At 43.9% G+C, this 13,661-nt stretch overlaps 1 protein-coding gene across 1 annotated transcript in view; it reads left to right on the top strand.

Annotated features, from left to right (window-relative positions):
• LOC119942890 (transmembrane protein 132D-like) overlaps positions 1-13,661 on the top strand; it is a 645,325-nt gene that overhangs the window by 529,333 nt on the left and 102,331 nt on the right. The window contains exon 5 of the mRNA XM_038763929.1: positions 11,325-11,468. Coding sequence (XP_038619857.1) covers positions 11,325-11,468 — 144 coding nt within the window. The remainder of the gene's footprint in view (positions 1-11,324; positions 11,469-13,661) is intronic.

Genomic DNA, 13,661 nt, shown 5'->3' with positions numbered 1-13,661 from the left:
AATACCAACATTATTATTATTATTATTACTATTACAACCCAACCCACACACTTCACTGCTCTACTGCCAACCTATTTCCTATTATTTTATTTTGTTAATATGTTTGTTTTGTTGTCTGTCTCCCTCTTCTAGACTGTGAGCCCGCTGTTGGGTAGGGACCGTCTCTAGATGCTGCCAACGTGTACTTCCCAAGCACTTGGTACAGTACTCTGCACACAGTAAGCGCTCAATAAATATGACTGAATGAATGAATGTATTGCATTCTTTTCTATCTTGATGTCAACCTCTTGCCCACTTCCTGCTTCTGCCCTAGAACAGCCTCCCTCTTCATATCTGACAAGCAATTACACTCCCCTCCTTCAAAGCCTTCATGAAGGCACATCTCCTCCGAGAGGCCTTCCCTGAATTCCCATTCCATTCCCATCTGCTTCACCCTTGCACTTAGATTTTCACCTTTTTCCCACCTTCAGCCCTACAACACTTAGGTACCTATCCAAAACATTTTCACTTACATTAGTGTCTCTCTCCCCATCTAGACTGTAAGCTCATTGTAGGCAGGGAATGTATCTACCAACTCTGTTATATTGTATTCACCATTGTATGCACCATTCACCATATTGTATGCACAGAGTAAGTGCTCGATAAATATGATTAATTGATTGATTAGACTGTGAGCCCATTGTTGGGTAGGGACCATCTCTGTATGTTGCCAACTTGTAATTCCCAAGCACTTAGTACAGTGCTCTGCACACAGTAAGTGCTCAATAAATATGATTGATCAAACTGCTTGTAGGCAGTTAGTTATGGTATTTGTTAAGTGCTTACTATGTGCCAAGCGCTGTTCTAAGCACTGGGATAGATACAAGGTAATCAGGTTGTTCCACATGGGGCTCACAGTCTTAATCCCCATTTTACAGATGAGATAACTGAAGCTCAGAGAAGTTAAGTGACTTGCCCAAGGTCACACAGCAAACATGTGGCGGAGCTGGGATTAGAACCCATGACCTCTGACTCCCAAGGGTGTGCTGTTGCCACCAAACTATTGTGTCTATTAACTCTGTTATATTGTACTCTCCCAAATGCTTAATATAGTATTCTGCACACAGTAAACACTCAATAAATACCACTGATGGATTGATTGGTTACTCTTATCTCTCCCTATTGCCACTCTTGCAGGTTTAAGTGTCTGGAGATATTCACTGTGAGGACTCGGTAAATATCAGTCAGTGATGACACTACAGCCGTATACATCTTATTTCAACTAGGAACTCTTTACATGAAGAATCTTTATGGAACGCATCGGGTCTGTAAAGTCTTGAGGCTATCATTTCTTACCTGACCTTAGAGCAGTAACATACTCTCAGCAATGGAATATTCACTTTTCTTGAGCATTGAACACATGCTTAGAGAGTCAGTCGATGGTAATTATTGAGCACTTACTGTGTGCAGAGAACTGTACTAAGCATTTGGGAAAGTGCTGTATAACAGAGTTGGTGAACATATTCCCTGCCCACAACGTGCTTGCAGTCTAGAGGAAAGAAGCACTATCATCTCTCATATTTCCTCTCCCTGGAGTAGCCATTATTTCTACTGATCTAAATACTCATACAAATGAGACAGTATATATGTCTAAGAGATAAATGCAATAAATAGCATCACTCATGCGCAGGTGGTATTAGCTGAAAATTCTGCTTCAAGGTGAATTTTGGGTCCCTAGACAATTGTCCTGTATAATATAGGATATTTTGTGGAACTCAAATCATTTAATCATCAAAGGTAAAATGTGTGTTATTCCCCTTTAGCAGATAGCTTAGTGAAGGCCAGAGGAATGACCTTGAGTGGGTAGCCCTGAGGTGACTCAGATGGTGAGGGGAAGAACTCAGCATAAAATGTCAGGCTTCACTCCATTTTCTCATTCATTCATTCATTCATTCATTCATTCATTCAATCGTATTTACTGAGAGCCTACTGTGTGCAGAGCACCGTACTAAGCGCTTGGAAAGTACAAGTTGGCAACATATAGAGACGGTCCCTACCCAACAGTGGGTTCACAGTCTAGAAGAGGGAGACAGGCAACAAAACAAAACATGTAGAGGTGTCAAAACCGTCAGAATAAATAGAATTATAGTTATATGCACATCATCAATAAAACAGAGTAGCAAATGTGTAGAAGTAAATAGAGTAATGAATATTTACAAATATAAACAAATGCTGTGGGGAGGGGAAGGAGATAGGGCCGAGGCGGGGATTGATGGGGAGGGGAGGAGGAGAGGAAAAAGGGGGCTCAGTCTGGGAAGGCCTCCTGGAAGAGGTGAGCTCTCAGTAGGGCTTTGAAGGGAGAAAGAGAGCTAGTTTGGCGGATGTGTGGAGGGAGGGCATTCCAGGCCAGGGGAAAGAAGTGGGCCAGGGGTCCATGGCGGGACATTTTCTCAACATACCTTCTTTAAACTTTAATCTCTGTGTCAAGATTCATTTTAGTCTCTTTTCAAATGAGCAGGATGAGTGACTGGTAGATTCAAGAGATGAAGAGAAGGCAATAGATATATTCCATTTTAGCTTCAGCAAATTACATTTGATTATGTCCTGACATAATGTCCTAACAAACAAGACTCGAAAATAGAAGTCGAGGTCTTCATTTTTCCATGTTTTGAAAATACTACTCAAATGGTGCCCGACTCTCAGTTCTGCATCACTACAGGAAAGTACTGAGACTTTGAGCCCCAAATTGAGCAGCGACTGTGTCCGACCTGATTATCTCATTTCCACCTTAGCACTTAGTAACAATAATAATAATAATAATAATAATAATAATAATGGCATTTATTAAGCGCTTACTATATGCAAAGCACTGTTCTAAGCGCTGGGGAGGTAACAAGGTGATCAGGTTGTCCCACAGGGGGCTGACAGTCTTAATCCCCATTTTACAGATGAGGTAACTGAGGCCCAGAGAAGTTAAGTGACTTGCCCAAAGTCACACAGCTGACAATTGGCAGAGCTGGGATTTGAACCCACAACCTCTGATTCCAAAGCCCGTGCTCGTTCCTCTGAGCCACGCTGCTTCATACTTAGTAGAGTGCTTGGCACATAGTAAACTTAACTGATGCCACAATTATAATTATACATTATTACTGCACTCCCCCACTCTCTCCCTCTTAGCCTTGAGGAGTCTGAAGTAGGATGAGGAACAGCTGATTGACCCAACATGGAATTACCAGAACATAACAATAAACAGCCTCTTTAGCGCAAACAAAGAAGCAAATACTTAGTATTCCTCTTTCTCCTTTGTAAAGCAAAAAAAAAAAAAAAAATGATGGTATTTGTTCAGCGCTTACTATGTGGCAAAAACTATTCTAAACTCTGGGGTAGATACGATAATAATAATAATAATAATAATAATAATAATAATAATGGCATTTATTAAGCACTTACTATGTGCAAAGCACTGTTCTAAGCGCTGGGGAGGTTACAAGGTGATCAGGTTGTCCCCACGGGAGGCTCACGGTCTTAATCCCCATTTTACAGATGAGGTAACTGAGGCCCAGAGAAGTGAAGTGACTTGCCTAAAGTCACACAGCTGACAATTGGCAGAGTCGAGATTTGAACCCATGACCTGTGACTCCAAAGCCCGGGCTCTTTCCATTGAACCACGATAATACAGAGGATGGGAAAAAAAAACAGGTGTAGACCATTCAATCAATTAGTCAGTCGTATTTATTGAGCATTCACTGTACTAACCACTTGGGAGAGTTCAGTACAGCAGAGTTGGTTCCCTGCCCACAAGGAGCGTACGGTCTACAGGGGGAAATAGTAATTCAGCAGGAAGTTACCCAGGGAGTTGTAAACAATGGATCAATATCTACACTCTTCATTTTCATCATTGACCTTATTGTTTGAAGAGTCAGTTTTTAGGCAACACGAAGTTAGGGGTAGGGAGAAGCATTGCTAATAGTTTGGGTAGATCTGAAACCATCTTCAGTTTTTTAAAGCCTCCAGGGAAAAGTCTTTAAACCATTCCGGAGCAAACATTCCAGTATTTAGCAAGCCTCACGGTGAGAAAATTCATTTTAATTCATTTATTCAATCGTATTTATTGAGCGCTTACTGTGTGCAGAACACCGTACTAAGCGCTTGGAAAGTAAAATTCAGCAACAGACAGAGAGGATCCCTACCCAACAACTTTTAATGTCTAACCTAAGTCACTCATGCTGTTATTTCATCCTCTTTCCCTTTGTTCTGGTCTGTAGGGGCCCCTTCCCTGCTGCTCAGAGCTGATTTCCTGCAAATTCCCGAGCTCAAAACAAGCTTAGGATGCCAGTTAATTTTCATCTCTCACTTTCCCCAAATGGCCATTTCTCACATCACACTCACAGAGAATTAAATGATGTGAAACGGCTTATGTGCGAGCGAGTTGAGATGATGGGCCATGGTGGTGCCAAAAAAACCCTCCTTTTGGCCTACAGCTAATGGCAAAGGCATTCATATCGCTTTAGCTCACTGCAGAGAGGATGAATACTTCACTGGGTGCTCAGTTGTATTTGTTTTACGTTCTGTTTATCCTCCGCTCATTAGCCAGAAGGAAATTCCAGATTTTTAATTCTGCGGCTTTTAGTTGAGAAAAGCAGCTGATTCGGGTGAAGTTAAAAGCTTTTTCATCCTTTTTTTAGTATTTTCTCTTGTGACGGTTCATTTATCAGAATGGTTCTTAAAGTATTTATAGACTATTTCAGAAAACTACATTAAAATTGTGAGGACATAGGAGATGGATATGAGTCAGCAAAATAACCTCATAATGAAAAGAAAAGTGGAATTCCCACTGGGACAGTCATTTTCCGAATAGAATATTGGGGGGAGCTTTCCAAATTCTAGATGCAGGGCAGTGCAGTTCCTGAAAGTATTTAGTGAGCACTTGTTGTGTGCAGAGTGCTGTGTGCACTGCTCTGCAAAGCGTAAATGCTCAATAAATCCCATTTATTGCTTGCGCAATGATTTAGTTATTCAGGAGTCCTTGTGATGCCATTATTATTATTATTATTATTATTATTATTATTATTATTATTATTATTATTATTATTATATGTGCCAAGCACTGTACTCAGCACTAGGGTGATACAGGTATTATCCAGTCAGACACTGTCCCAGTCCCTCATTCATTCAAATGTATTTATTAAGCACTTATTGTGTGCAGAGCAGTGTACTAAGCACTTGGAAAGTACAATACAGCAATAAAGAGAGACATTCCCTGCCACAAAGGGCTCATAGTCTAGAAGGGCAGGAGAATGGGTATTTTATCCTCATTTTACGGGTGAGGAAACTGAGGCACAGAGAAGTGAAGTGACTTTCCCAGGGCCACACAGCAGGCAACTGGCGAAGCCTGGATTAGAACACAGGTCAGCGTAGCTCAGTGGAAAGAGCATGGGCTTTGGAGTCAGAGGTCAGGGGTTCAAATCCCGGCTCCGCCAATTGTCACCTGTGTGACTTTGGGCAAGTCATATTTGTTCTATTTTATTTTGTTAATATGTTTTGTTTTGTCATCTGTCTCCCCCTTCTAGACTGTGAGCCCGCTGTTGGGTAGGGACCGTCTCTATATGTTGCCAACTTGGACTTCCCAAGCGCTTAGTACAGTGCTCTGCACACAGTAAGTGCTCAATAAATACGATTGAATGAATGAATGAAGTCACTTCACTTGTCTGGGCCTCAGTTACCTCATCTGTAAAATGGGGATGAAGACTGTGAGCCTCCTGTGGGACAACCTGATCACCTTGGAACCTCCCCAGCACTTAGAACAGTGCTTTGCAGATAGTAAGCATTTACTAAATGCCATCATCATTATTATTATTATTATCATCCATGGTCTGTGCCCTTTCCACTGGACCACACTGCTTCAACTTTGACCCCAACACATGACTCTTGGCAGAAGAATGACTCCAAGTAGAGAAGCAGCGTGGCTCAGCGGAAAGAGCACGGGCTTTGGAGTCAGAGGCCATGGGTTCGAATCCCGGCTCTGCCACTTGTCAGCTGTGTGACTTTGGGCGAGTCACTTAAGTTCTCTGGGGCTCAGTTACCTCATCTGTAAAATGGGGATGAAGACTGTGAACCTCCCATGGGACAACCTGAGCACCTTGTAACCTCCCCAGTGCTTAGAACAGTGCTTTGCTCATAGTAAGTGCTTAATAAATGCCATTATTATTAATAATAATAATAATTACTTCAGCTGTACAGAGGGAGCACAACAATAACTCCAGTTACTTCGGCTGCACAAAGTTACACCTGGAGAGAGTCCAGTCCTCTATCAGTCTCGACCGTAGGAGGGAGAGTCAAGCTGAGGCCTACCCATTCCATTCCTAGCTTGGCCAGTGGCTAGTGAATGGAAGGCCATCTGCTACAAGTCAAAACTCTCCTGTGCTGGGCAGCAGCGGCCTGGGAGAACAGTGCTCTGCACATAGTAAGCGCTCAATAAGTACAATTGATGATGATGATGAGAGAGTCGAGGGCGGAGACTCGAGTTTACAGAGCAGGAGGAAGCATTGGTCAACTACTTTATTTTTACCGAGAAAACTCTGTGGATCCACTACCAGATCGATTGCAGGTGGAGGTGGGACGTTCTGGGAGAGATGTGTCCTTGATGTCGCTATGGATCGGAGACGACTTGACGGCATAAGACGAGATGGTGGGAGCACAATAATAGACCCTGTGCTGGCCCCACAGAGATGTGGTGAGGAACTAATTTGGAGAGAGGTCCAGGGGTAGCACCTGAGGTCCATTCATCCTTGAGCTCATCAAGCATGCTTCTCCCTGATGGGATAACTTACCTGAGAAAACTGAGGGTAGGGCCTGGCTGCAGCTGACAAGCCCCCCTTTTCCTCTCCTCCTCTCCATCCCCCCCGCCCTACCTCCTTCCCCTCCCCACAGCACCTGTATCTATGTTTGTACAGATTTATTACTCTATTTTACTTGTACATATTTCCTATTCTGTTTATTTTGTTAATGATTCATTCATTCAGTTGTATTTATTGAGCGCTTACTGTGTGCAGAGCACTGTACTAAGCGCTTGGGAAGTACAAGTTGGCAACATATAGAGACGGTCCCTACCCAACAGTGGGCTCACAGTCTAGAAGGGGGAGACAGAGAACCAAACAAAACATATTAACAAAATAAAATAAGTAGAATAAAAATGTACAAGTAAAATAAATAAATAAATAGTGTAATAAGTATGTACAAACATATATGCATATATACAGGTGCTGTGGGGAAGGGAAGGAGGTAAAGCAGGGGGGATGGAGAGGGGGAGGAGGGGGAGAGGAAGGAGGGGTCTCAGTCTGGGAAGGCCTCCTGGAGGAGGTGAGCTCTCAGTAGGGCCTTGAAGGGAGGAAGAGAGCTAGCTTGGCGGATGTGCGAAGGAAGGGCATCCCAGGCCAGGGGGAGGGCGTGGGCCAGGGGTCGACGGTGGGACAGGCGAGAACGAGGCGCAGTGAGGAGATTAGTGGCAGAGGAGCGGAGGGTGTGGGGTGGGCTGGAGAAGGAGAGAAGGGAGGTGAGGTAGGAGGGGGCGAGGTAATGGACAGCCTTGAAGCCAAGGGTAAGGAGTTTCTGCCTGATGCGCAGATTGATTGGTAGCCACTGGAGATTTTTGAGGAGGGGAGTAACATGCCCAGAGCATTTTTGGACAAAGACAATCCGGGCAGTGGCGTGAAGTATGAATTGGAGTGGGGAGAGACAGGAGGATGGGAGATCAGAGAGGACGCTGATACAGTAATCCAGACAGGATAGTATGAGAGCTTGAATGAGCAGGGTAGTGGTTTGGATGGAGAGGAAAGGGCGGATCTTGGCAATGTTGCGGAGCTGAGACCGGCAGGTTTTGGTGACGGCTTGGATGTGAGGGGTGAACGAGAGAGCGGAGTCGAGGATGACACCAAGGTTGCGGGCTTGTGAGACGGAAGGATGGTAGTGCCATCAACAGTGATGGGAAAGTCAGGGGGAGGGCAGGGTTTGGGAGGGAAGACAAGGAGTTCAGTCTTAGACACGTTGAGTTTTAGGTGGCGGGCAGACATCCAGACGGAGATGTCCTGAAGGCAGGAGGAGATGGGAGCCTGGAAGGAGGGGGAGAGAGCAGGGGCAGAGATGTAGATGTAGAGATGTAGAGATGTAGATGTTAATGATGTACATCTAGCTTTAATTCTATTTGTTCTGACGACTTGACACCTGTCCACATGTTTTGTTTTGTTGTCTGTCTCCCCCTTCTAGACTGTGAGCCTGTTGTTGGGTAGGGACCGTCACAATATGTTGCCAAGTTGTACTTTCCAAGCGCTTAGTACAGTGCTCTGCACACAGTGCTCAATAAATATGACTGAATGAAAGAATGAACTGGGATTCTCAGGAGCCCATGCAACTGGCGAACGAGCCCGTACAGCTCCAGAAATGTACTGCTGCCATGCCTGAATTAATGATAATAATTGCTACGTTCCAAGCACTGTGCTAAACTCTGGAGTAAATACAATATAATAAGATCAGACACTGTCCCTATTCTACAAGAGGCTCTGCACACAGTAAGTGCTCAATAAATACGATTGAATGAATTGTCCAAGGGAGAGGGAGACCAGAGAGTTGATCCTCATTTTACAGGTGAAGAAACTGAGGCACAGAGGGATCAAGAGAAGCAGCGTAGTTTAGTGGAAAGTGTATGGTCTTGGGAATCAGAGTTCGTGGGTTCTAATCCCGGCTTCACCATTTGTCTGCTGGGTGACACTGGACTCAGTTACCTCATCTGTAAAATGGGGATTAAGACTGTGAGCCCCACGTGGGACAACCTGATTACCTGGTATCTACCCCAGTGCTTAGAACAGTGCTTGGCACGTAGTAAGTGCTTAACAAATACCATAATTATTATCAAGAGACTTGCCCAAGGTCACACAGCCGGGAAGAGACAGAGCTGGGATTAGAACCCAGATATCCTGACTCCCAGTCCTGAATTCTTTCCACCAGGTCGTGATGTCTGAATTTTACTCCAAACAGCAGAAAGAAAGGAACTAAGTGAAAGGAAAGGGTGGTTGCTCTCTAAAGTCACCTTGGGAAGTGTCTCCCGAGGAGTTTAAAAGCACGTTCACCTTGTGGAATAGCAGAACTATTTTCCAGAACATCAACTGTGTTTCCAGTGTTTTAGCCGGGACAGGTCTTTGCAGATCAAGGCTCAATAGCTGAAGAAGGACAAAAGGGATGTTCCCATTTAAATGGAATTACTCATGGGGCTTTGTAGTGTCACGCTGCATCTCGTAGAATGAATCTGGTGGAGCGAGTGGACTCGGTCAGCTTTAATGGAATCATTGTTTGTGGATCGCTCAAGGATGCCTCGAATCCATCATTTAAATCTGAAAACTCAAGTTACAAACATCTCGAATGCCTTGGTCTGCCAGAACAATGCATTCTGTTTTGAAAACTAGAATTTACCCAAGGCAGATGGGCTTTCAGTTGCTGCTTTCTGCCTATTCCAAAGCCATTTATTTCCCTTTGTGTTAGCTGTAATTTCAAAATATTTAAAACGACCTTTCCCATTTTATTCTGGAAGAGAAAAATGTCTCTATCCATCCAGTGGTCTGCAAAGTGATTTCACTTCTTCTCCAGAGACTGTAGGGGAAAAATGACAACCCTGCTATCAGGATTCTAACTTTATAGTGCAGAGGCAAAAAAAAAGAGAGTGTCTCTTTCTTTAAATGATGTGTCCGTTTTCTAGCAGCATGGCATAGTGGATAGAGCGTGGGCCTGGGATTCAGAAGGTCATGGGTTCTAATCCTGGTTCTGCCACTGTGACCTTGGGCAAGTCACTTAACTTCTCTGTGCCTCAGTTACCTCATCTCTAAAATGGGGATTGAGACTTTGAGCTCCAAGTGGAACAGGGACTGTGTCCAGCTCAATTTGCTTGCATCAATCAATCAATCAATCAATCGTATTTATTGAGCGCTTACTGTGTGCAGAGCACTGTACTAAGTGCTTGGGAAGTACAAGCTGGCAACATATAGAGACGGTCCCTACCCAACAGTGGGCTCACAGTCTAGAAGGGGGAGACAGAGAACAAAACCAAACATACTAACAAAATAAAATAAATAGAATAGATAGGTACAAGTAAAATAAATAAATAAATAACTAGGGTAATAAATATGTACAAACATATATACATATATACAGGTGCTGTGGGGAAGGGAAGGAGGTAAGGCGGGGGGGATGGAGAGGCAGACGAGGGGGAGAGGAACGAAGGGGCTCAGTCCACCCCAGCGCTTAGTACAGTGCCTGGCACTTAGTAAGCACTTAACCAATACCATTATTATTATTTTTATCCACATTCTTAAGTTTATAATAATAATAATAATAATAATAATGGCATTTATTAAGCACTTACTATGGGCAAAGCACTGTTCTAAGCGCTGGGGAGGTTACAAGGTGATCAGGTTGTCCCACGGGGGGCTCACAGTCTTAATCCCCATTTTACGGATGAGGGAACTGAGGCCCAGAGAAGTGAAGTGACTTGCCCAAAGTCACACAGCTGACAATTGGCGGGGCCGGGATTTGAACCCATGACCTCTGACTCCAAAGCCCGGGCTCTTTGCAAGGGAGAGCAATTGTGAGGTGAGAGGGAGGGAGGAGAAGTTTGGGTAGGAATGAGACGTAATTTGTTGGCAGAGACACCTTTACGGGCCTGGAGAATTTTCGAGGCTGTCGCCCGGCTGAGGGTGACACTACCCATATTGTATCTCTGCATCTCTGTCTTACGTCTGACTTGTGTTTTGTCACGTTGGACCGATTTGGTACATTCACTTCTCGGCTCTTCTGCAAAGGCATCTCTTCCCTTATCACGTTCTACCTCCTGAAAAGCTCCGTGTGGGAGCACTGAATAATTACCAGGAACGACAGCTGTGCTTGTCACAGAGAAGCAGCGGGGCTCAGTGGAAAGAGCCCAGGCTTTGGAGTCAGAGGTCATGGGTTCAAATCCCAGCTCTGCCACTCATCAGCTGTGTGACTTTGGGCGAGTCACTTAACTTCTCTGGGCCTCAGTTACCTCATCTGTAAAATGGGGATTAAGACTGTGAGCCCCCCATGGGACAACCTGATCACCTTGTAACCTCCCCAGCGCTTAGAACAGTGGTTTGCACATAGTAAGCACTTAATAAATGCCATCCTTATTAACCCCACTGCTGCCGAGGGTCAGGATTTCCCCCAAATAATGTGAATTGAACTTCCTACAAAGGGAGGGCTGGGAAGAGAGAAATCGGCACAGTTCAGAAGCAAAGTAGCGGGGAAAAAGGAGTGTAAACATAAAGTTTTGTTTGGCCTTTCAGGAAGCAGAAATCTTGAATACGGCCATCCTCACAGGGAAGACAGTGGCGGTGCCAGTGAAGGTGGTCTCTGTGGAGGAGGATGGAACAGTGACAGATCTGGTGGAGTCCGTGGAGTGCAGATCGTCTGATGAGGACGTAATTAAGGCGAGTCGATATCTTTCCTGTCCCCGTCGAAAAAGGTCCTGTCATGTCAGCATCACTGTTCATCTACCTGACGGGCCATTCATTCAGTCCCTTGGGCTTAGTTTCATTCCATTCTGCTATTCAGCTGTTTAAAATCGAGATACCATCTCTCCAGGTCATAGAGTAGAAATGGAGGCTGCGTTTCCTTTGTTCTTTCTCTTTAAAGTGCTTTTTCCTGGAATTTTCCACTTGGTAAGTGTTTGACAATCATCTTTTCTCCCCACTACAGCCCTGAGAGGTTGGGCTTTCTGATCTGTGGTTGAAGGGATAGACACACACACAAAAAAAAAAGTGTCCTTTCGCATTAACTCTTTAGCTAAGTGCATCTTCTAATTTGGTTCAAAGTTGTGAGAGGTTGCAGCCATGAAGTTCAATCTGGTACCCTGATTGTAATGGATTTTTTGTAGCCTCTCTCTGGAATGGTTTTCTAGCACCAACTATTCTTAAAAGATCAATTGCAGCCGAGAGTGTACAATTATTTATAGCTTTGATTTATGATGTGTGGCAACTTAGCGAGCGGAAGAGAAATCCTATCCTGTTCCTTGCCGGGTGTGTGTGTGGGGGTGGAGGGGGATTCAGCCACTGCCTCTCATCTCTCATTTAAATATGGTTGACTCCGTCATTCCTCCTGTCTCCTTCTTACTCATCTTAAAGTGAATGAAAAAATAATTCAAAGCAGAGAAGCAATGGGAAATGAGTTGGGTGATGGCACTGAGAATCTCACTCTGCCAGGGACCACATAATAAACATCATGCCACAGGAGGAAAATTGCTTTGTGATTCCAAGTGCCACCCACTCAGATCTGTGGAATCCCGATGACAAATCAAACCCAGAAACTACATTCATCCTTTTTTTTTAAAAAAAAAAAAAAGCAACTTGTTGCATGCAACTTTGACAAAGAAATTCTATTTCTTCGGCTTCTGATATCTCTGGAGCTTTCAAGAGTCCAGTCTCTCTCTTCATTCTGAATATGATTAGCTTCAGAAACACCAGGCCAATTTGCATCATAAAGAGTAAACAGTAAAACCCCACTTGGCCCCTAGAATGTGCACAGTCATTAACCAAGAGATTAGACAGTGGGTAACAGTGGTACAGTGGTATTAACAAATACCAACATTATTATTATTATTAAGGAGTCCTTAGGAGTAGGATGGGGTCTCACTCTCTAGACTGTAAGCTTGTTGTGGAAAGGGATTGTGTCTACCAACCAAATGCAATACCAATATTGTATTTTCCCAAGTGTTTAGTGCAGCGCTCTGCACACAGTAAGTGCTCAATAAATACCATTGATTGGTTGATCGATTAAATGACTTTAAAATCTGGACGGTAAAATGGTAGGTGTTCTTATAAGACGGACTACTTAGAAAAGTTTTCCGACGTGGCAAACTCTGACCACAGTCCTTAAAGCCCAGGCAGCTCTGACTCTGTTTTTATAAATTTGCAAATCTCAGTTTAGAAGGTGGCATTTCGCCCATGTCAAGATTTCAGCTGGATTTATTCCGAAAGGAAAATTGGCATGATCAATCCGTTTCAAGAAGAATGACAAGACAAAGTTCCCTCACTGTTTGATTTTACTCACTGGAAAATAGCAAGGATTCCTCCTCCTCCATCCAAATGCCAGGTACATTTAGTGCACAAAAGCCCCTGAATCCTAACTACTTAATCACTGGAAGGCAGAAGGACTGCCTTACCGTTTTAGATGAAGCTGAAAAAAAAACCCAGTGCATAAAAAAGCATGGTGAATAAACTTGAAGTGATGTGAGTGAATTTTGCTTACTGTGATGCCTAATAGTCGTGCTATTTGTTAAGTTCTTACGCTGTGCCAAGCACTGTGTTAAAGGCCTAGTGGTAAGAGCACAGGCTTAGGATTCAGAGGACATGGATTCTAATCCTGGCTCCACCACTTGTGTGCTGTGTGACCTTGGGCAGTTCATTAACTTCTCTGTGCCTCAGTTACTTCATCTGTGAAATGGGGATTAAAACTGTGAGCCCCATGTGGGACAGGGACTGTGTCCAACATGATTACCTTGTATCTACCCCAGTGCTTAGTGCAGTTCTTGGTACACAGTAAAAGTGCTTAGCAAATACCATAATTATTATTATTGTTGGATACAACACAATTATATCAGACACAGTCCCTTTTCCACATGAAAC

The sequence above is a fragment of the Tachyglossus aculeatus genome, chromosome 21 (assembly GCF_015852505.1).
Source record: "Tachyglossus aculeatus isolate mTacAcu1 chromosome 21, mTacAcu1.pri, whole genome shotgun sequence".
In the NCBI taxonomy this organism is placed as follows: Eukaryota; Metazoa; Chordata; class Mammalia; order Monotremata; family Tachyglossidae; genus Tachyglossus; species Tachyglossus aculeatus.
Note: the sequence above shows the minus strand (reverse complement) of the source record. Positions and strands in the feature narration are given on the sequence as shown.